The following is a 24274-nucleotide window of genomic DNA, read 5'->3' as shown; positions in this document are numbered from 1 at the left end:
TCATTCACTCATTCTTACACCATAGAAGGGACACCTGAAGCTTCCCTTCAGGCAACCCATCTTTTAGTTCTAGATCTCCTATCTCTTCCACCATTCTTGTATAGGTATTGTAAGAACTTCAGAGCCTTTAAGCAAGGAACATGCACTTGATCATCTTTGAGACCGAATGTAGGGCTCCGGTCTGAACTAGTATAATTTTTTATGTCTTTTAGATACTATAATCGTCTTCCTAAAATAGCACGATAATTATATAAATTTATTAGTCCGATTTATAAAACTGCGACAAGCTACCGTTGACCATGCCGCCGAGTAGAAGCTGAGCCCGATGCCGTCGGGACCCGGGGACTGTCCGCGGCCATGGCGCACACAGCGCGTCTGGCCTCAGCTTCAGTGAACGGATCTCCACTATATATGAATTGCCACACGTAAATAAAAATACCATACCATATTAGTTTATATTATGAATATGTTCTCGACTTTTTTTTAAGAAAAAGATAGTAGACACAGATACGTGTACACCAAACCTGTGTTTCGTCGGTCAGCCGCAGCCAAACAGAACTCGTAGTTCCTTGTCCGTCACGCGCCGTGCCCGTGACCTACTGCGTCAAGTGCGCATCCTTTCCTTTCCCTTCCTCAGAAAAAAAAAGCGAAGCGACCCAACTCTCTAAGTTTCCTCTTCATCTTCACCCCCAAACAACAATCACAACCCTCTCTCCCTCTCTCCTTCACGTCGCCGCCTTTGAATCCCCACCCCTTCGCTCCTCCGCCGGCCTCCTCCGCGGCCGATGTGTGTGCCCCGCCAGCCCAAAACCCTAGAGGTACGCGCGCGCACAGCTTCCCCACCCCGCCGGCCGCCACGCCGCCAGCGCTCCCCGACCCTGGCGGTCGGCGATCGGACCTGGCGGTCTAGGGTTTTCGCGGGATTTTTATTGGGGATTCTTATCCTATTTTCGCTGATGGATTTTGGTGGTTGTTTTTTTTTTGTTTTTCTTTGCAGGTGACGAGCAGGTAAGGGGTTCCGATCGGAGATGGCGGCGGCGGCGGCGGCGATGGCCGCTCATAGAGCCAACTTCCCGCTGCGCCTGCAGCAGATCCTTGCCGGGAGCCGCGCCGTCTCACCTGCGATCAAGGTCGAGTCTGAGCCGGTGAGTCCCCTGTTCTCTTCCCCGTTCTCCGCATCCGGGCTGCTTTGCTTGCCGTCCTTCGTTCTAGTGTTTTGATTGTAACGGGCGACTTGCCTTTCGTGGTTTTAGATAAAACTAATCGTCTATTGGTATCTCAGGTTAGGGTTTAGTTTATCTGTTGTGGGCTCGCTTGTGATCTCTCTTAGGGTTGGTAGTTAGTGCTGTTTGAAGAGGTGCCATGTTTGTGACTAGGTGGTGATGGTAGAATCTCTATTGCTTTAGGCCCTGTTTGGAACAACCTTTTCTTGTAGAGCTTTTCTGGCTGTCTAGAGAATCAGCTTGAATCTATGTTTTTGACAACACTGATTATCCTGAAGAAATTGTCTGTCATGAGTCTGTAATGACATGAATGCCCTTAGTGCTGATGATGACTTGTTTGGTTGATAAATAAGCGGCTAAACCATTTATTGCCCTTTTTTTTTACATTTGGACCAATAATCCTATAAGTTTTTTTTTACTTTAAAGTGAAAACAGTATAATTTTGCATACCAATACAACATGAATTAATTTGAATTGCCACTCACGTGATATTATTACATACCAAATCTGATATCAACAAGTTCACAAGAAAAAATCAGATTTGAAGGGATAAAAAAAACGAATTAAGCCATCAAATAACAATTGTAGCTTTTTTTTTTCATTCTCAAGCTGTGTGTGTCAATACTTAAAACAAGTTGGTGGCACCTAAAAAACACAACAAATTCACATGTCAATAGCTTCATATATTTATGCAAGATGTTAGAACTGGAATAGATCATACTGTTTCTTACTCATCTCACCAATCATCACCAACAAGTACTACCACTTGTAGGATCTCTCTTGAGGCCAAAGACATTCAAATTCATTCTCTTCCATTTCCATAGTTGTATCCCAAGGAGTTCCATTTAGTTTTTAAATGCAGGCGACAATAGTTCTTGTTTTGCGTGCGTTGAATTTGGCCTCCAGGTTAGAGAACCCAACTGTATTCAGACATCTCCCAAATCCAATATTACGTGCAACTACTTCTTCTAGGCAAATATCTATGAAAATATTGTCTTGGCCTGCATCCCACATTGCTTTGCTGCTTTGCTGTTTTCCATCTGCAATTTTATACTGCAACAAATCATTTTATGTCTTTCTGATATTAGTAGCACACAGTAGGACAGGGAGGAGAAATATATGCATATGAATACATCAGTGCGTAAGCTTATTTCCAAACCACAAATCCAATAACGCACAGATCCAATCATTAATGGTTCATCAAGCATCACCGGCATCCAAGGTTACAAAAGGCGCTAGGTGATCTCTAGGCGGTGACCCTCTCCTAGAGCTTAGACGATCCTAGGTGCGCCTAGGTGTTTACAAGGCATTTTATACCCATGCATATTTACCTCTAAAAGTCTAATCTAAAATAAAAGAAGAAACAGGAGACCAGTGGGCCAAGGGTTATATAGAAAGGCCCATGAAAACAGGCCCAGGCCCAAGTTTGAAGAGCAAACCTTATCCCTAACCTCCCCTCCCACCTTATCAATTCACGCTGCTCCCAGCTTGGCCGCACAAGTCACGACTCGCAACTGACCGTGCCGTCTGCCGCCTTTTGGAACACTGCCAGCTCTTTTTTCAAAGGAGAACAACACCTATGTGAGAGGATGTTCAATGGAGACGTGAAAAAAGCAAGAACATATACCTTGAAAGCTGAACGGGGTGCGGCAAAGTCACGGTTGTGGGCGTCGCTGGCCGATCTCACTTGTTGAGGGCTGGACGGAGTCGCTGGATCTGGAGGTTCACGATAGGCAGCCACCGGTCACCAGTGAGGGGTCAGATGCCGATGGAAGTGGTGCTGGCATTTCCTTAGCCGGTGGGATGGCGAATCTGAAGCTGGGTGCAACAGCTTAGGTCAAGCTGTGGCTGGCGATGTGGGGCAACTTGGCGGTGCGAACACTAATGGAGTCGCCAGGGAGATGCGGCACCCCTGCGAGTGGCCTAGTGTGAGCAATTGGAGTGAATGGTAGGGGAAAGGTGTGGTAAGCCTTTTATGTGATTGCAATGATGGAAATCCTACCAAGTTCATGCGCAATATTGGAACATGAAACTTCACAATCGGTGGGATTTTCCCCAGCACTCGCAGCCAGCGGCTTCCGCTCGTGTGCAAAAGGTGTTGGGGGAAGAATTGCGGGCGGAAGAAGCATGTTCAGAAGCATGTTGTTTGGGGGAGTTAGTTCGCTTTTTTCAACCAGAATCCCCTAAGAAGTGGCTCCAAACGTGGCCTTAGTTCTTTTGTGAAGTCGTTTGTCCTCAAGGGTGTTCTGTTGTAATGATGCTATAGTGTCAGTCATAGGTTTTACTTTCTGATTTAGTTGGCTCTCTATCTGCCTATGTCCTTCAGTTGCTGCTTTTCTAGGTTTAATGAGTTTTAGTTTCCTTTCTCACTTTGTGTTATGGGTCTGTTCTTCTTTGGGCATTTAGCATTCTTTATTGGTCTTAGTCAATTATTTATCAGAGTAGAGTCTTACCGCCTGTGACTGGGAGGTCCCGGGTTCGAGTCGCGGTCTCCTCGCATTGCACCGGCGAGGGTAAGACTTGCTACTAACACCCTTTCCCAGACCCCGCACAGAGCGGGAGCTCTCTGCACTGGGTACGCCCTTAATAATTTTGAGTCATAGCAGATGCCGTACAGTGCAATATTATGGTTGGGGTCTGTATGAACTTGGTTGATGCCAGTAGTTCTGATAAATTTGTGGAACAATTGTAAAACATATCACGATTTGATATTTTTACTCCCAGTTTGGTGGCTTTATAACACTGTCACATCTACTTCTGGTTTCCTGGTGACAATGATCAGTTTGTTGCCACATGTTCTTCAAGGTGATTTGTGGACAATGTGGTTTATGCATGTGATTTGGATACCTATTCTGAAACATGACCGTGCATAGTTGTGAGACGTGGATAGCATATTATAGTTGGTACTAAACCTGATTTGTAACTGTTGTTGACGGAACTTGCTTTTTACTGCAAAATTCTACTTACTTTTACCAATTATTTGGGGAGCGTTCCTCTTTTGGTTCCACATTCGTTATCCTTGGTGCACCTGTGAAAACAACACTTTGATGATGAATTATCCTGCATGTGTTTGCATTGTAGCCTGCAAACGTCAAAGCATTTATTGATCGAGTCATCAATATTCCACTACATGACATTGCCATACCACTATCAGGCTTCCGTTGGGAGTTCAATAAGGTGAACTTTTCAAAAGGACAACCCATCTTATGTTTTTCACTTGCTTCCTTCGTGTTTGTAGCTTACTTTACGTACTTGGAAACAGGGAAATTTCCACCATTGGAAGCCTTTATTTATTCATTTTGACACATATTTCAAGACATACATTTCTTCTCGGAAGGATCTTCTTTTATCTGATGATATGACTGAGGCTGACCCTATGCCAAAGAATGCCATCTTGAAAATTTTAAGAGTTATGCAGATTGTTTTGGAGAACTGCCAGAACAGAAGTTATTTTACTGGTCTTGAGGTGAGCTTTTGTTTTTGCTGTTACCTGTTTCTGTTCTTTATAATATGTGTAATATAACCATCCATGCTTTTTTGTTCAGTTTGTGTTAATTCTTTTCCGTTTCTTTGTCAGCATCTTAAGCTTCTCCTGGCATCGTCAGACCCTGAGATAGTTGTAGCAGCTTTGGAAACTCTTGTTGCCTTGGTCAAAATAAATCCTTCAAAGTTGCATATGAATGGAAAGCTAATTAGCTGCGGATCTATAAACACCCATCTTCTATCATTGGCCCAAGGATGGGGCAGCAAGGAGGAAGGTCTAGGCATATATTCTTGTGTTGTGGCAAATGAAGGAAACCAGCAGGGGGGCCTTTCCTTGTTCCCAGTAGACTTGGAGAACAAATATGGTGGCACACAGCATCGTCTTGGTTCAACTCTTCATTTTGAGTATAATTTGGGTCCTGCACAGTATCCTGACCAAACTAATGACAAGGGCAAGTCATCTAATTTGTGTGTGATACATATTCCAGACATGCATCTTCAGAAGGAGGATGACTTGAGCATACTGAAGCAGTGTGTGGACAAGTTCAATGTGCCCCCAGAGCACAGGTTTGCATTGCTTACAAGGATAAGATATGCCCGTGCCTTCAACTCCGCACGGACTTGTAGGATCTATAGCCGCATAAGTCTTCTTTCGTTCATTGTTCTTGTGCAATCCAGTGATGCTCACGATGAACTCACATACTTCTTTACAAATGAACCAGAATACATAAACGAGTTAATCAGGCTTGTTCGGTCGGAAGATTCTGTTCCTGGGCCCATTCGTGCACTGGCTATGCTAGCACTGGGAGCACAGCTGGCAGCATATGCATCATCTCATGAGCGTGCTAGGATATTGAGTGGCTCAAGTATCATCTCTGCTGGTGGAAATCGTATGGTCTTGCTCAGTGTCTTGCAGAAAGCAATATTCTCACTCAATAGCCCGAATGATACCTCATCTCCTCTAATTGTTGATGCCCTTCTTCAGTTTTTTCTGCTCCATGTACTGTCTTCATCAAGTTCAGGGACAACGGTTAGAGGCTCAGGGATGGTTCCTCCTCTCTTGCCTCTTCTGCGAGATAATGATCCTTCTCATATGCATCTTGTCTGCTTGGCAGTGAAGACTCTCCAAAAGCTTATGGAGTACAGCAGCCCTGCTGTTTCTCTGTTCAAAGACTTGGGTGGCGTAGAGCTTTTGTCTCAGAGGTTACATGTAGAAGTGCAGCGTGTTATTGGTACAGCTGATGGACATAATTCAATGGTTACTGATGCAGTTAAATCAGAAGAGGACCACCTGTACTCCCAGAAGCGATTGATTAAAGCTTTGCTCAAGGCTTTGGGGTCTGCTACTTATTCCTCTGGGAATCCTGCTCGTTCTCAAAGCTCCCAAGATAATTCATTACCTGTCTCACTTTCCCTTGTATTTCAGAATGTAGAAAGGTTTGGGGGTGACATTTATTTTTCAGCAGTTACTGTTATGAGCGAAATAATCCATAAAGATCCTACATGCTTTCCTGCTTTGAAGGAACTTGGTCTTCCAGATGCTTTTCTCTCATCAGTGACTGCTGGGGTAATACCATCTTGTAAAGCCCTTATCTGTGTTCCTAATGGCCTGGGTGCAATATGCCTCAATAACCAAGGACTTGAAGCTGTCAGGGAAACTTCAGCACTACGATTTCTTGTAGATACCTTCACTAGCAGGAAATACTTGATACCAATGAATGAGGGCGTGGTCCTTCTAGCTAATGCAGTGGAAGAGCTTCTTCGTCATGTGCAATCCCTGAGAAGTATTGGTGTTGACATCATTATTGAAGTAATCAATAAACTAAGTTCATCTCAGGAAGATAGAAACAATGAAACAGCCATCTTGGAAGAAAAAACAGATATGGACACTGATATTGAAGGTCGTGATTTGGTTAGTGCTATGGACTCCAGTGTGGGTGGCAGTAATAATGAACAGTTTTCTCATCTGAGCATTTTCCATGTGATGGTATTGGTACACCGGACAATGGAAAACTCTGAAACCTGCCGGTTATTTGTAGAAAAGGGAGGTCTACATGCTCTTTTGACACTCTTGTTGAGGCCTAGCATTACACAGTCATCTGGAGGGATGCCTATTGCTTTGCATAGCACGATGGTGTTCAAGGGATTTACTCAGCATCACTCTACTCCACTTGCACGTGCATTTTGCTCGTCTTTAATGGAGCATTTGAAGAGTGCATTGGGGGAACTTGGTAAAGTTTCCAACCCATTTGAGATGACCAAGATTGAAAAAGGATCGATCCCATCTTTGTTTGTTGTTGAATTTTTGCTATTCCTAGCTGCCTCAAAAGACAATCGCTGGATGAATGCTTTGCTCTCAGAATTTGGCGATGCCAGCAGGGAGGTCCTGGAAGATATTGGGCGAGTTCACCGGGAAGTGCTTTGGAAAATTTCGCTTTTTGAAGAAAACAAGATCGACGCTGAAAGTGGTTCTTCCACATCTGAAGCCCAGCAGCCTGACTTGTCTGCCAGCGACATTGGTGATAGCAGATACACTTCTTTCAGGCAATATCTTGATCCAATTTTAAGGCGAAGGGGTTCTGGGTGGAACATAGAGTCTCAAGTGTCTGATCTTATTAATATGTATCGAGACATTGGCCGTGCAGCTAGTGACTCTCAGAGAGTTGGTTCTGATAGATATTCTAGCCTGGGTTTGCCCTCAAGTTCCCAGGACCAGTCTTCCAGTTCATCTGATGCAAATGCCAGCACAAGATCAGAAGTGGACAAGAAAAAATCTGAGCATTCCTCCTGCTTTGACATGATGAGATCTCTCTCCCACCATATCAACCATCTTTTTATGGAGCTTGGTAAAGCAATGCTTCTTACATCTCGTCGGGAGAATAGTCCTGTAAACCTATCCCCATCTGTTATATCTGTTGCTAACAATATTGCTTCTATTGTGTTGGAGCACCTCAACTTTGAAGGACATTCGGTAAGTTCTGAGAGGGAGATGACTGTTACCACAAAATGCAGATATCTTGGAAAGGCAGTTGAATTTGTTGATGGGATATTATTAGACCGGCCAGAATCCTGTAATCCAATTATGGCGAATTCATTTTATTGCCGTGGTGTCATTCAGGCCATCCTGACCACATTTCAGGCCACCAGTGAGTTGCTCTTCACAATGAGCAGGCCACCGTCTTCACCTATGGAGACGGATAGTAAAACCAGAAAGGATGGAAAGGAGATGGATTCTTCATGGATCTACGGTCCCCTCACCAGCTATGGGGCAATTATGGATCATCTTGTGACCTCATCTTTTATTCTCTCTTCATCAACTAGACAATTACTTGAGCAGCCTATTTTTAATGGATCTGTAAGGTTTCCTCAAGATGCTGAGAGGTTCATGAAGTTACTTCAGTCAAAGGTGTTGAAGACAGTTCTTCCCATCTGGGCCCATCCCCAGTTTCCAGAATGCAACATAGAGTTTATTAGTTCAGTCATGTCCATCATGAGGCATGTTTGCTCTGGGGTGGAAGTGAAAAACACTGTTGGCAATGGTGGTGCTCGTTTAGCTGGTCCACCTCCTGATGAGAGTGCAATTTCACTGATCGTAGAGATGGGTTTTTCTCGCGCCAGGGCTGAAGAAGCATTAAGACAAGTTGGAACAAACAGTGTTGAAATAGCAACTGATTGGTTATTCTCACACCCCGAGGAACCGCAAGAGGAGGATGATGAACTTGCTCGGGCGCTTGCAATGTCTCTTGGGAATTCTGATACACCTGCACAAGAGGGAGATAGTAGGTCCAATGATCTTGAGCTGGAAGAAGTAACGGTTCAGCTGCCTCCTATAGACGAGATGTTACATTCATGTCTTCAGCTACTTAAGACAAAGGAAGCAATAGCTTTCCCTGTCAGGGATATGCTTGTTACTATCAGCTCACAGAATGATGGCCAAAACCGAGTAAAGGTGCTTACATATTTGATTGATAATCTGAAACAATGTGTGGTGGCATCTGAGCCTTCAAATGATACTGCATTGTCTGCTCTTTTACATGTTGTTGCTTTGATTCTCCATGGAGATACTGCTGCCCGTGAAGTTGCCTCAAAGGCAGGATTTGTGAAGGTTGCTTTGGATCTGCTTTGCAGCTGGGAGTTGGAACCTAGGGAAAGTGGCATGAATGAGGTTCCTAATTGGGTAATTTCCTGTTTCCTTTCTGTTGATCAGATGCTCCAGTTGGAACCAAAGTTGCCAGATGTTACAGAGCTAGATGTCCTGAAAAGGGATAACTCAAATACAAAAACATCACTTGTGATTGATGACAGCAAGAAAAAAGATTCAGAATCCTTGTCTAGTGTTGGGTTACTAGACATGGAGGACCAGTATCAACTTTTGAAGATCTGTTGCAAGTGCATAGAAAAACAGTTGCCTTCAGCTTCCATGCATGCTATTCTTCAGCTCTCTGCAACACTGACAAAAGTCCATGCAGCTGCTATATGTTTTCTTGAGTCTGGTGGTCTGAATGCATTGCTATCATTGCCGACAAGTAGTTTGTTTTCTGGGTTCAACAATGTGGCTTCTACAATAATTCGTCATATTTTGGAGGACCCTCACACCCTTCAGCAAGCAATGGAATTAGAGATACGTCACAGTCTTGTCACAGCTGCTAATCGACATGCAAATCCCAGGGTTACCCCACGCAATTTTGTCCAGAATTTGGCATTTGTCGTGTATAGGGACCCAGTGATATTTATGAAAGCTGCCCAGTCTGTGTGCCAGATTGAGATGGTTGGAGATAGACCATATGTTGTTCTGTTAAAGGACCGTGAGAAAGAAAGGAGCAAGGAGAAAGATAAGGACAAGTCAGTTGATAAAGATAAAGCTACAGGTGCAGTCACTAAGGTAGTTTCTGGGGACACAGCTGCAGGATCTCCTGCAAATGCTCAGGGGAAACAGTCTGATTTGAATTCAAGAAATGTGAAATCTCACCGTAAGCCACCACAAAGTTTTGTCACTGTTATAGAGCATCTCTTAGATCTGGTGATGTCCTTTGTTCCGCAACCTCGTCCAGAGGATCAAGCTGATGTTGTCTCTGGTACTGCCTTATCTTCAGACATGGATATTGACTGCAGTTCTGCAAAAGGGAAAGGGAAAGCTGTGTCTGTCCCACCTGAAGAGAGCAAGCATGCTATCCAAGAGTCTACTGCATCCCTTGCCAAAACTGCATTTTTCCTTAAGTTGCTGACAGATGTATTGTTAACTTACGCATCATCCATTCAAGTTGTTCTTCGTCATGATGCTGATCTGAGCAACATGCATGGTCCAAATCGAACAAGTGCCGGTCTAATTAGTGGTGGAATCTTTAACCATATCCTGCAGCATTTCCTTCCTCATGCTACAAGGCAAAAGAAAGAGAGAAAAAGTGATGGAGATTGGATGTATAAATTAGCAACAAGGGCTAATCAGTTCTTGGTGGCTTCATCTATTCGTTCTGCAGAGGCCCGAAAAAGGATTTTCTCTGAAATCTGCAGTATATTTCTTGATTTCACCGACTCGTCTGCAGCTTACAAAGCCCCAGTACCAAGGATGAATGTGTATGTTGATTTGCTGAATGATATTCTGTCAGCACGATCACCAACTGGCTCCTCGCTGTCAGCAGAATCCACAGTTACATTTGTTGAAGTTGGTCTTGTTCATTCATTATCGACAATGCTTCAAGTTCTTGATTTGGATCACTCTGATTCTGCAAAGATTGTTACTGCTATTGTTAAGGCCCTGGAACTCGTCAGTAAGGAACATGTTCATTCAGCAGATAATGGAAAAGGAGAGAACTCGTCAAAGATTGCTTCTGACAGCAACAATGTGAATTCATCATCTAATAGATTCCAGGCTCTTGACATGACTTCTCAGCACACAGAGATGGTTACTGATCACAGACAAACGTTTAATGCTGTCCAAACTTCACAAAGTTCAGATTCAGTGGCAGATGAGATGGATCATGATCGTGATATGGATGGTGGCTTTGCTCGTGATGGTGAAGATGATTTTATGCATGAGATGGCTGAAGATGGAACTGGTAATGAATCTACAATGGAAATCAGATTTGAAATTCCACGCAATAGAGAGGATGATATGACTGATGATGACGAGGACACTGATGAAGATATGTCTGCAGAAGATGGTGAGGAGGTTGATGAAGATGCTGAAGACGAAGATGAGGAGAATAACAATCTGGAGGAAGATGATGCCCATCAGATGTCTCATCCTGACACAGATCAGGAAGACCGTGAAATGGATGAAGAAGAATTTGACGAGGATTTGCTAGAAGAAGATGATGATGAAGATGAGGACGAGGAAGGAGTCATCCTTCGCCTGGAGGAGGGGATTAATGGCATTAATGTGTTTGACCACATTGAAGTTTTTGGTGGGACCAACAATTTGTCTGGGGATACACTGCGTGTGATGCCTCTGGACATTTTTGGTACAAGAAGGCAAGGCCGAAGTACCTCCATATACAATCTTCTTGGCAGGGCTAGTGATCATGGTGTTCTTGATCACCCACTTCTTGAAGAGCCTTCTTCAACATTGAATTTTTCACATCAAGGGCAGCCAGGTATCTCTTACCTCCATTACAACCTACGCCCATCCCAAATTGCATTTTTCATTTGTCAAGAACCTGCTATTGTTATTTGCCTAATCCTCCTAGCCTGATACTGGTAGTAGTATGTAGATAGTGTCATGTCTTGCATACATGATTGATTCATATTATTATTATTTCTTCAGAGAATTGTTATTTGCCTAATCCTCCTAGCCTGATACTGGTAGTAGTATGTAGATAGTGTCATGTCTTGCATACATGATTGATTCATATTATTATTATTTCTTCAGAGAATCTTGTTGAGATGGCTTTCTCTGATCGAAACCATGAAAGTAGCTCCTCCCGTTTGGATGCTATATTCCGCAGCTTGCGAAGTGGACGTAATGGACACCGCTTTAATATGTGGCTAGATGACGGTCCACAACGCAATGGATCTGCTGCCCCTGCAGTACCTGAAGGCATTGAAGAATTGCTGATCTCTCATTTGAGGCGGCCCACTCAACAACCTGATGGCCAGAGAACACCTGTTGGTGGTACTCAAGAAAATGACCAGCCCAACCGTGGATCAGATGCTGAGGCAAGGGAAGTAGCACCAGCTCAGCAAAATGAGAACTGTGAAAATACAGTGAGTCCTGTAGATCTGTCAGAAAGTGCTGGCCCTGCACCTCCTGACAGTGATACACTTCAAAGAGATGTGTCCAATGCAAGTGAGCATGCTACAGAGATGCAGTATGAGCGTAGTGACGCTATAGCACGTGATGTTGAAGCAGTGAGCCAAGCAAGCAGTGGCAGTGGTGCTACTTTAGGGGAGAGCCTCAGAAGTTTAGAGGTTGAAATAGGAAGTGTTGAAGGGCATGATGATGGTGACCGGCATGGAACTTCAGGGGCCTCAGAACGATTACCTTTGGGTGATATTCAAGCAGCTGCTCGATCACGGAGGCTGTCTGGAAATGCTGTGCCAGTAAGCAGTAGAGATATGTCTCTGGAGAGTGTTAATGAGGTTCCTCAAAATCCAGACCAAGAACCTGGCCAGAATGCTAGTGAGGGGAATCAGGAGCCTATCAGAGCGGTAGGTGCTGACTCAATTGATCCTACATTTTTGGAGGCTCTTCCTGAGGACTTGCGAGCTGAAGTTCTTTCTTCACGTCAAAATCAAGTAACTCCGACTTCTAATGACCAACCTCAGAATGATGGTGATATTGATCCTGAATTTCTTGCTGCACTTCCCTCTGATATAAGAGAGGAGGTGCTAGCTCAACAACGTACTCAAAGGATACAACAACAATCACAAGAAATAGAAGGACAGCCAGTTGAAATGGATGCTGTTTCAATTATTGCAACATTCCCTTCAGAAATTCGGGAAGAGGTATAGCTGTTTTCAATTCCTGTCCCATTTCAGATGATTTTATCTAACTGTTTTATTATGTTCTCTTTACATATTTTATTCTAATTGCAGGTGCTTTTGACATCTCCTGACACTCTACTAGCTACACTCACGCCTGCACTAGTTGCTGAGGCCAACATGTTAAGGGAGAGATTTGCTCATCGGTATCACAGTAGCTCCCTTTTTGGTATGAACTCCAGGAACAGGAGAGGTGAGTCCTCCCGACGTGACATAATGGCAGCAGGACTTGATAGAAACACAGGTGATCCCTCCAGATCAACTAGCAAGCCAATTGAGACTGAAGGTGCTCCTCTTGTTGATGAAGATGCCCTTAAAGCTCTTATTCGGTTACTTCGAGTTGTTCAGGTAATAGTACTGTTTCTTCTATGCGCTCTGTGTTTTTATGGAATGCTGGGAATACTTAATGTAATTGCTTCTCCCATTATTATTTACAGCCTCTATACAAGGGTCAGCTGCAGAGGCTTCTTGTGAACCTTTGTACTCATCGGGATAGCAGACAGGCCTTGGTTCAAATTCTGGTGGACATGCTTATGCTTGATCTGCAGGGTTTTTCAAAGAAATCAATAGATGCACCTGAGCCACCCTTTAGGTTGTATGGATGCCATGCAAATATCACATATTCACGTCCTCAATCTTCAGATGGTAATTAAGTGTTTTCATCTTTCTTCATTCCTTTTAGCAGGTTACATTGCCTAATTTTCTGGTCTTTTAATTTGCAATGTATTTTAATGCATGGATTTTCTTTGTTGCTTTAAATAGGTGTTCCTCCATTAGTCTCACGTCGTGTGCTCGAAACGCTGACAAACTTGGCAAGAAGCCATCCAAGTGTTGCTAAACTCTTGCTCGCTCTTGAGTTCCCTTGCCCATCAAGATGTCGCCCCGAAGCACATGATCATAGGCGTGGCAAGGCTGTTCTCCTAGAAGATGATGAAGAACGGAAAGCCTTTGCGCTTGTTCTTCTGTTAACTCTGTTGAATCAGCCACTTTATATGAGAAGTGTAGCTCATCTTGAACAGGTGTGCTATCTTTTCTTTTGGGTATTTCATTTAACATTTTGGCTCGCATTTTTCTTATCATTTTGTAACATGTGCAGTTACTAAACCTTCTTGAAGTTGTCATGCATAGCGCTGAGAATGAAATTAATCAAGCTAAGCTAGAAGCATCATCTGAGAAGCCATCTGCACCTGAGAATGCAGTGCAAGATGGTAAAGATAACTCCATTTCTGAATCATATGGATCAAAGTCGAATCCAGAGGATGGTAGCAAAGCCCCTGCTGTTGACAACAAAAGTAACTTGCAAGCTGTTTTGCAAAGTCTTCCCCAACCAGAGCTTAGATTGCTATGTTCATTGCTTGCGCATGATGGGTATGTGTGTGGATGATTTTCTTCAGTGATTTGTACAGTTAATTATTATTTTCTTGTTTGCTAATTCATAATCTGCCTCTGGTGTACCTTTTTTTATTGGATCATTCTACTTTCATAACCTTTTTGGCTGTTATAAAACTGCTCTACTTTCTTTGTGGTTCAAGGAAAAAATATGAGAACAATGCTCTGTTCTTTTGTTCTGTTTTATACTGTATCAAATTATTTTACATCAGTTTTTTGTTTCGCTGTATTCTTTTTTATTACCTAATGTGATGGTGGATGGCCCTTTTGTCATTTTCAGATTATCGGACAGCGCTTATCTCCTTGTAGGTGAAGTGTTGAAAAAGATTGTGGCTCTGGCCCCTTTCTTCTGTTGCCATTTCATAAACGAGCTTGCACGTTCAATGCAAAACTTGACACTTTGTGCAATGAAGGAGCTTCGTTTGTACGAGAATTCTGAAAAGGCTCTTCTTAGCTCTTCATCAGCCAATGGTACTGCAATTCTTAGAGTTGTGCAGGCTTTGAGCTCTCTTGTCACTACTCTTCAAGAGAGAAAGGATCCAGAACAGCCTGCTGAAAAGGACCATTCAGATGCAGTTTCCCAGATTTCTGAAATTAACACAGCACTGGATGCCTTGTGGTTGGAATTGAGCAACTGCATAAGCAAGATAGAAAGCTCTTCAGAGTATGCATCAAATCTTAGTCCTGCTTCTGCAAGTCCAGCTACATTAACAACAGGAGTAGCACCTCCATTGCCTGCCGGAACTCAAAACATATTACCATATATAGAATCATTTTTCGTGACATGTGAGAAGTTGCGTCCTGGGCAACCTGATGCTGTACAAGAGGCTTCAACTTCTGATATGGAAGATGCTTCAACATCTAGTGGTGGGCAGAGATCATCTACTTGTCAAGCCAGTCTTGATGAGAAGCAAAATGCTTTTGTGAAATTCTCAGAGAAGCACAGAAGATTGTTGAATGCATTCATCCGTCAAAACCCTGGATTGTTGGAAAAGTCATTCTCACTGATGTTGAAAATTCCTCGCCTGATTGATTTTGATAATAAACGTGCATATTTCCGGTCTAAAATCAAGCACCAGTATGATCATCATCATCATAGTCCTGTTAGAATTTCTGTGCGTCGTGCATATATTCTTGAGGACTCCTACAATCAGCTTAGGATGCGCTCCCCTCAGGAATTGAAGGGTAGACTCACTGTTCATTTTCAAGGAGAAGAAGGAATTGATGCTGGTGGGCTGACAAGGGAATGGTACCAGTCGCTATCACGAGTCATTTTTGACAAGGGTGCCCTTCTGTTTACGACAGTCGGGAATGATTTGACGTTTCAACCGAATCCTAATTCTGTGTATCAAACTGAGCACCTCTCATACTTCAAATTTGTTGGACGAGTGGTGAGTTCTGGTGCTCCTATTTATGTGCTTGTATATTACATAATGTGAGTATTATTCTAGTTTCTGAAGTTTACATTACACCAGGTTGGCAAAGCTCTCTTCGACGGTCAGCTTTTAGATGCCCATTTTACTAGATCTTTCTACAAACACATACTTGGAGTCAAGGTTACATACCATGACATTGAAGCCATCGATCCTGCGTACTACAAGAATTTGAAATGGATGCTTGAGGTATGATTTACTCTACTTACACAAGTTATGCGGCATGTTCCTTGTAATTTTGTTGACAATTGATCATTCAGATGTAACCTTCTCTATGTTCTGTTTGTAGAATGACATAAGTGATGTTTTGGATCTCACCTTTAGCGTGGATGCAGACGAAGAGAAACTGATATTGTACGAGAAGGCAGAGGTATTTGCTGTGCTTGTGTCACAAGGATTTGTGGTCTTAATCTTTTCTATGATCTAAGTCCTAAGTTATCTTTGCAGGTCACTGATTGTGAGTTGATTCCTGGAGGGCGTAACATCAGGGTTACTGAGGAGAATAAGCATGAATATGTCGACCGTGTAGCAGAGCATCGATTGACCACTGCAATCAGGCCTCAGATTAATGCCTTCCTGGAAGGGTTTAATGAACTCATTCCACGGGAGCTGATATCTATCTTCAACGACAAAGAGCTTGAACTTCTGATTAGTGGTCTTCCAGATATTGACTGTAAGTGTTGCAAATATATGGTTTAGGGTTGTTAGTCTAGTTATGTATCCATCTAATTGACCTGTTTTATCTATATTGCTTTTAGTGGACGATTTGAAAGCAAATACAGAATATTCTGGCTACAGCATAGCCTCTCCAGTCATCCAGTGGTTCTGGGAAATCGTTCAGGGGTTCAGCAAGGAAGACAAAGCTCGGTTCCTCCAGTTCGTCACTGGCACTTCAAAGGTATTCCTTGCAGTACTGATTCAGTTTCTGGATTGTCATTCCAGTCTCCACTTCTAGCAAGCTTACAGTTTATTAACTGCCACATTGGAATCTATGGTGCCACACTATGTGTTGTGCTTACCATTTGAGTTTATCTGTAGGTACCGTTGGAAGGTTTTAGTGCACTTCAAGGGATCTCTGGGCCACAAAGGTTTCAGATACACAAGGCCTACGGCAGCACGAACCATCTGCCTTCAGCTCATACTTGGTAACCTATCTGCTTATTTTGCTTCGTTTCACTTACCGTGAAAGATTTTGCAGTCACCATTATTTGTCTAGTTTACTGACACCAGGCCATCTTTGCTGAATTCAGCTTTAACCAACTAGACTTGCCTGAGTACACATCCAAAGAGCAGCTCCAGGAGAGGTTACTGTTGGCAATCCACGAAGCAAATGAAGGTTTTGGATTTGGTTAATCAGTCATACTCGTTTGTCCGTGCTCAGCCGTGAGATCTGTACAGATACTGAGAATTGCAATAGGCGAGCAGCACGTGTGCTGTTCCTTGCCACATTCTGAACTCTATGTGTGTGATGAGAGGAATGGCCGGGGAGAACATGTCCAGGATAGAAGAATGTCCGTGGGAGAGGTACTGTTGAGAGATAGCGACTATTTTGTGTTCATAATATTCATTACTTTTTTTAGCTTCTTTCGGTCGTCGCCCGTTCGTAGTTTTTGCTTTACACTGGACGTTGCTCCGAAGTTTTTTCCCTGCCTTTCGTTCATAGACTGGTGTAAGTTGTAACCAAACAGTATGTCAAATGCAAGTCATCTTACGCTGAAGTATTATATCCGCCTAATCTGTTAAAACTACTGTAAATTGAAAAACCCTATTTATTTCTAATATTATACAGCGAAAAATTCACTCTTTCGTCTATCTTGCCCTCTACCCATCCTGTCCATCCCCTACACGTCTGTTTCTTTCATTCCGTCATTGTTTGTCACTTACGCTCTGTCCTGGTTTGTGCTGATTAAATTTTCTTATGTTTAACCAGACTAGATTTATAGAAAATATTATTAATATTTATCTCTCTAAATAAGTTTATTATAAAAAATATATTGAATGATCTATCTAATGTTGCTAATTATATATTATAAATATTAACACTTTATTTTATATATTAGCAAACATGTTCGTGCGTTGTAATGGGATGCACACGTTATGCGGTCACCACCTAACTTGCAACTTCTACGACTAAAAAGACCAAAACTAAGATTACCGTTTCGTGCAACTTCTGCAACTAAAAAGACCAAAACTAAGAGGGAAAATTGGATCTTACCATCAAAAGAACGCATCTTTAGATATATACCATTAAAAGATTCAATTTTAGATATCTAACATCAAAAGGTTACAACGTTACAGCTATATACCATTTGTTACTGTTCCGTTACTTTGCACGTTGGTTTGACTAGTTCATTTTTTACCATGTTCCGATTTTGCCCTTGGAAAAGAAAGAACGCATCTTCTTAGTTCGTACTGGTGCCGCTTCGTCGTCTCCTGCGGTCTTCGGCTCTTCGTGGAGAAAAACAAGCGTCGCGGCACACTCCCTGCCGCCGCCGCGGCACACTCCCTGCCGCCGTCGCGCTCCCAGCGACGTGCTCCCCGGCGGCGAGTGCTTCCACGCACCTCCACAGCACTGCTCCCCGCGACGCATCTCCCAGCAGCCGCGGCTTTCCCGGCGGTGTGCTCCCCAGCATCGACTACCTCCTCGCCTCCCCAGTTGTGCTCTCGGCGATGCCTCCCTAGCAGTGGGTATTCTCATCATCATCATCTTCTTCTTCTTCCTGCTATTTTTTTGTTGTTGTTCTAAACCCTAAATTTCCCCTTTCTTACAGTGCTGAAAAATCGACCTAAAAATTGAGTTGTATGGATCCTGCTAAGGTTCCAAAAGGGTAACGACCTCTTTCTCTCCTTCCAAAACTCTGAAATTTGCAGCTATTATCACCTTAGGGTTTGGTAGTACAGTGAGCACATGACATAGGACTTTGCAAAGGGAATAAAATTAGTGATGCTAGAATTGTTGCTGGTTGATGTTGCAGGATTGATCCAAAGAGTGCGTGTAGAGTAGAGATCAATGTCAATGGTTACTTCACTGTGCGGGGTGGTAGAAAGGAGTATTATCGGGGCAGGACAGTAAGCTGGGTTGTTGATTCAGAAAAGTACACAATCATTGATCTGGAGAAAGATATTGCTCCATATTTTACATGGGGCAGCGATCAACAGGCCAACTTCTGGGTTGTAACGGGGAATACTATGACATCCAAGTTGTCTTCAGATGTTCAGCTTCTTGATTTGTTAAGGGCATCAGAAATAGTGAAATTGTTTATGGTAGTGGGTACACACGAGCAAAATATTATAGAGGAGGAGATGCCTGCTGCAGTTCACATAGGAGATGATGTGATTCCTACTGCAATGAACATAGGAGAGGAGGTGAACCCTGCTGCAGTTGATAGTGATTTGGATGTACTAGATGGAGGGTTTATATGGGCAGAAGCACCTCAATATGGGGAAACAACAGGAGGGCCACAAATGCCCGAAAGAGGAAGAGAAGGAGCATTTCATGACTGTTGAGTGTGATCCTACTGGAGATGATCCGGCTGGAGCAGATGAGGAGTGGAGGTATTTCAAGACTATTCCAGATGATGAGGTGCAGAAAAGAAAGAGGGCAAGAACTATTCCGGAAATTAGAGAATTTGATACTGAAACTGTTCTTGATGATGAGGCTACCATTCGTAATGATTTTTTTGTGCCTCATACATCACATGATAAGGAGAATCCAATCATTAAGGTGGGAGACACATTTATTGACAAGGATGCTTTTGTTTACAATATCAAACAATATGCCATCAAAAATCAGTTTGAGACTAGGCTTGAACATAGTGACAAAGAAAGGTATAGAGCAAGGTGTGCAGATAATAATTGCAATTGGAGAGTGTATGCAAAGAAACTACATGGCAGCAACACATTCATGGTGGTCAAGCTCTCCGGATTCTATGAGCACACTTGTCCCAATACAAGTAGTGGACGAGAGGCTTCAACAGCTTGGATATCTGAAAAGCTAAAAGATATTGTAAAGGAGGATCCCACTCTGCCTGCAAAGAAATTACAGAGAAGATTGGAGAAACACTACGATATTGAATTGTCATATTTTAAAGTGTGGTCTGGAAAGAAGTCTGCAATGGATGATCTTCATGGTACTTGGGAGGACACCTTTGACATGCTATGGAGGTTCAAAGCAGCACTTGAAGAATGTTGCCCGGGAAGCATTGTTGAGATTGATTGCAAGAAGATTAATGGAGAAATGTACTTCTCAAGGATGTTTGTAGCAATTAGAGCATGTATTGATGGATTTCTCGCTGGTTGCAGGCCATACCTTGGGGTTGATTCCACTCACCTAACTGGGAAGTATAAAGGGCAGCTAGCTGCAACAACTGCAGTTGATGGACATAACTGGATGTATCCAGTTGCATATGGGATCTTTGGAAAAGAGACAAATTCCAATTGGACATGGTTCATGGCGCAGCTAAAAAGAGCAGTTGGAACACCCCCTGGGTTAACAATCCACACTGATGCATGTAAGGGGCTAGCATATGCTGTCAACAAAGTCTTTAAAGGTGACGCAGAGCATCGGGAATGTTTTAGGCACCTCATGGCTAATTTCAGAAAAAAAATTCAAGGGTGACGTGCTCAAGTTTATGTGGCCTTGTGCATGGGCATGTACAGATCGTAGGTATGATACACTAATGGAGAAAATTGCAACAGCTAGTCCTAAAGCAATTCCCTTTCTAAATACACATCATAAGCTGAAATGGAGCAGGTCCAAATTCTCCAAAGAATGCAAGGTTGATTATGTGAACAATAACATCTCAGAATGTTTCAACAATTGGATTAAAGATGACAAAGACCTTCTAGTTGCTGATCTGATGGATAAGATAAGAGAGAAAATAATGGGGAAGATTTACACAAGGCAAGTGATTGCTAGTAGACTGGAAGGATATATCCTTCCAAGTGTGTTACATGAGTTGAACATGAAGAGTCGTGGACTGCACTATGAAATCCAGAAGAGTGGTGCAATGTCAGGTGAGATATCAGGAATAACTAAAGAGGGGAAGAGTTGGAGAGTTGCTGTTGACATCCAGCAAAGAACTTGTGGTTGTGGACAATGGCAGATTTCTAGAAAACCCTGCACTCATGCAATAGCTCTATTTGGAAAAATAAGGCAGCTTAACATTGAAAACTTTGTGGATGACTACTATTCACTAGAGAGGTTCAAGGCAGCCTACCACTTTGTGGTCACCCCAATGGGTGACAAGACTCAATGGCCAAAATTTGATCCTAGGTTTAAAATGATTCCTCCAAAGCTAGAAAGACCTGCTGATAGACCAAGGAAGAAAAGAATTAAGGCTAGTGGAGAGGCAGGGAAAAGAGGCCCATATCAATGCAAAAGGTGTTTTCAGTTTGGACACATAGAGAAAGGTTGTAATGCTACTCAAGCTGAATTAGAACAAGAGCTTCCACCACCTCGTCCAAAAAATTCCAAAAGAAAAAGGTATTGTAAATTGTAAATTTGTAATATAAATGGTTGATACATGCTGAAATATGTTCCCAGCCTAACTTGTTTTGTGCCTCCTAGGAAATCCAAGTCTGAAATTGAGTCATCTGCTAATGATCCACAAGTGACTCCCAGACCAAGTGCAACAACAGCTAGCCCAGGTCCTATAACAAGAAGCATGTCTTCTCTTTCTCCAACTAGCCCAGGTCCTACAACAAGAAGCATGTCTTCTCTTTCTCCAACTAGTTTGTGTCCAAGAAGGATGGCATCCATCTCACCAGGAGGAATTAATAGGAGGATTATTATTAGCTAGAAAATGGTTGTGTTGAGTGTGTCAACACATGGCTGTGTTAAGTGTGGACATGGTTGCGTTGGCTGTGGTCTTTTGTGCAGCTCCATAGGTCTAACTTTTGCTGGAGCATCAACATGGCTATGTTGGCTATGGTCTTTTGTGAACTCCATGAGTCTAACTTTTGTTGCCAACTACAAAAATCTGGTTGTATGCAACATACTATTATATTATTGAAATGACAGCCATATGAGATAATGGCCTTTTGTTAATACCACTCAAAAGTTGTGTTTATATGTTGCTGAGATGTTGTGTTTGTATCCTACTGAATTTTATTTACACATGCTCTCCTAGACTGCAGCAAGATGGCCCCTAATATGCAAGGACAAAATGGCCAGATATAACTTGGAGTTAACAGAACTAGTGAGCTACCAACGTCAGTCATGTTTTAATGGTACATATCTAAAACTGAATCTTTTGATGGTATATATCTAAAGATGCATTCTTTTGATGGTAAGGATCCAATTTTCCCAAACTAAGATCACCGTTTCGTGCGGCATTCGATCGGGTCGCCTTTTTGCGTACGACACCTTCTTCCCTATCTCTCGAGTAATTCATCTTAGAAGAGAGGTCCTAAGCTTTAAGCAAAAAGAGAAAGAATCTCTAGGTGCTGCATGGGCCCACTTGATGGATCTTTTCTCCTCCAGCCCTGACCTTGCTATACTCGTTCCTATGCTATTGCAACACTTCTATCAGGGTCTTAGTGAGAAATTTGCACATTTCCTTGACATCGCTTCTAGAGGAGCCTTCTTACATCTTTCTGTTAGAGAGGGGAGAGCTATCCTTGATAGAATCCTTGAAAACTCTTGCTACACCGATGTCCATGATGACTCCACTAAAGAAAAGGACATTCCAACCCCTATGTAAGAAATAGAAGTTTTGATAGCTAAATCCTTGCCAATTCCATCTAAAGCTTCAGCTTCCAACCTAATTCCTGAACCATTGCTAGGGACACTAAAGGAAGAAGAAATTCATCATTTGCCTTTTGCATTCAAGGAGGATCTCTCTCCCAATGTTAGAAACACCTTAAATCATCCAATCCAACAGAGATCTTTGGCATCCTTGACCCCAAATCATCATCTTCTCTATTCATCTCAAGATTTGGATGCCCAGGAGCCCCTCGAATCAACATCATTTTCCACCTAAGACTTTGATCTCCCCGATGTCCATCCTTGTTTCTTTGTTCATAATTCAAACCAAGGAGGCACTTCACCCCTTTTGGTTGACACCAAATGGGAGCATAAATCATCTGAGGCAAGGATCCCCATCCCAATGGAGGACGAGGATGAGAATCCACATGTAGAATGCTATAGACAAGAGATGATTGACGAATATGTTTGGTCTATGGACATTCTCTAGGGATCAACTTTGGAGTCCGAAAAGGAGGATCATGTGGATGAACATCAAAGCTACATTCAGAGCCACAAGATCCACGCTTTCGTGAAAAATCTCTAGATTCAATCTTTCTTTCTGCCGCTAGCAGTTATGCGAGTTACACCCATCCTATGCTTCTCCTTTATCAAATCCTCAAGAAGATGGTTGTGTATGCTTTTGTTTACCATAAGTACTCCAAAGCTCATAGTTGCCTTGGCGCAAGTTCTTGTAGCTCAACTGCAAAGGTCGAGCTTATGACTTAAAACAAAGCACCGCCAGGAGATATTCCGTTTGCTTGCTATTTTCAATTCAATAAAGTTTGTTTAGTTTCTATCATCTCATCATAAAAATAAAGTAGTAGTAGTAATAATAAATAAATATAGTTTACCTTTCAAAAATTATGCTTTTCTCTTTAAATAAAATAGAATGAACTCTACGAAGATTGAGCTTGATTGTTGCACCGGCTGATGCGCTCACACATCGGTCGAGTTTGTAGTATCACCTTGCACGAGTCTACGTTGCAGATATTAAAATCATGAATCAAGGTTTTTGAGTAACATCAAGAAGAAGGAATTCAAGTCAAGGACAAGGTATAAACGTACAATTCAAGAGTGAGGCTAATCAGGCATTTAATGCTTAGAAGCAAATGTGATGGTCCACTCGAAGCCATCATCACATCATAACGCTTCAAAGAAATAAAGGTAACATCTCTAAGGTATGTGGTTAATGCATAAAAGATTATCTTTGACCCAATAAGCATGAAAATGAAAAATTGATATGATTGAACTTGTTTAGTTTTTCTAACACATTGGTGAAGTTTAGCTTTTCAATCATGTCTTCTTTCTATTCATAATCACAGCCAACTCTTTTGAATTCATGCTAACCTGATATATGGAAATCTACACAAAAGCTTATGCCATCTATGGGGGTCGGCTGACCCGGCCTTAGGTCGCCCAACCTGGCACTAACATGAATCAGTTCAAATTCTTGTGCACATGTTCTTCTTTCTTCTCTTGTCTTAATCAAACATAGAAAGAGTGTAGATTGAGATGTTAAAATTGAATGATCATGTTTTGTCTTTACATTATCATCTCTAAAACAAATGCTTATACATGAACCTCTTCTTATGCAACCTCTTGTCATGTTAAATTTTGCTAAATTTGGTGACCTTGTGAAGTAGTGTCACTTCAAAGATTTAAACTATCTCCTTCATAAATACCCCTTTTTGCCTTTTTGTGAAGAGAGACATCGAGCTATTAAAAAAATGGTTGGACACATGAAGGTCCAAGTAAAATAATAAAAAAACAAAAAATATAGGCACATGAAGGTCAAGTATATTAAAAGTATATTATATATTAAAATGTAACACCCTAAAATTTTATTTACAATTTAGTAATTAAAATTGAGCATTTATTTTATTTCCTGTGCATTTTAACTTAGCTCAAATAATAATTTTTGGTTAATTAAAATTTACTATAAGGTTTAGAAAAATATTTGTTGCATTCATGCTGGTGCATAATTTTTGTTTGAGTGTAGGGCTAGAGTTGTTTGGCTT

The 24274-nt window shown here is 42.2% G+C and overlaps 1 protein-coding gene and 1 pseudogene across 1 annotated transcript; both read left to right on the top strand.

Annotated features, from left to right (window-relative positions):
* Positions 1-634: 634 nt before the first annotated feature.
* On the top strand, positions 635-17226 carry LOC136505966 (E3 ubiquitin-protein ligase UPL1-like). The gene is made up of 17 exons (XM_066501096.1): positions 635-818; positions 998-1145; positions 4305-4400; positions 4486-4689; positions 4801-11299; positions 11575-12650; positions 12741-13034; positions 13124-13331; positions 13449-13705; positions 13783-14054; positions 14356-15466; positions 15551-15697; positions 15798-15878; positions 15956-16181; positions 16267-16406; positions 16547-16653; positions 16759-17226. The coding sequence occupies exons 2-17, from the start codon at positions 1029-1031 to the stop codon at positions 16859-16861; spliced, it is 10938 nt and encodes a 3645-aa protein (XP_066357193.1). The 5' UTR covers positions 635-818; positions 998-1028; the 3' UTR covers positions 16862-17226.
* Positions 17227-18310: 1084 nt separating this feature from the next.
* LOC136503419 (uncharacterized) lies at positions 18311-21009 on the top strand (annotated as a pseudogene).
* The last annotated feature ends 3265 nt before the right edge of the window (positions 21010-24274 follow it).

The sequence above is a fragment of the Miscanthus floridulus genome, chromosome 14 (assembly GCF_019320115.1).
Source record: "Miscanthus floridulus cultivar M001 chromosome 14, ASM1932011v1, whole genome shotgun sequence".
Taxonomy (NCBI): Eukaryota; Viridiplantae; Streptophyta; class Magnoliopsida; order Poales; family Poaceae; genus Miscanthus; species Miscanthus floridulus.
This window is presented reverse-complemented; position numbering and strand designations above follow the sequence as displayed.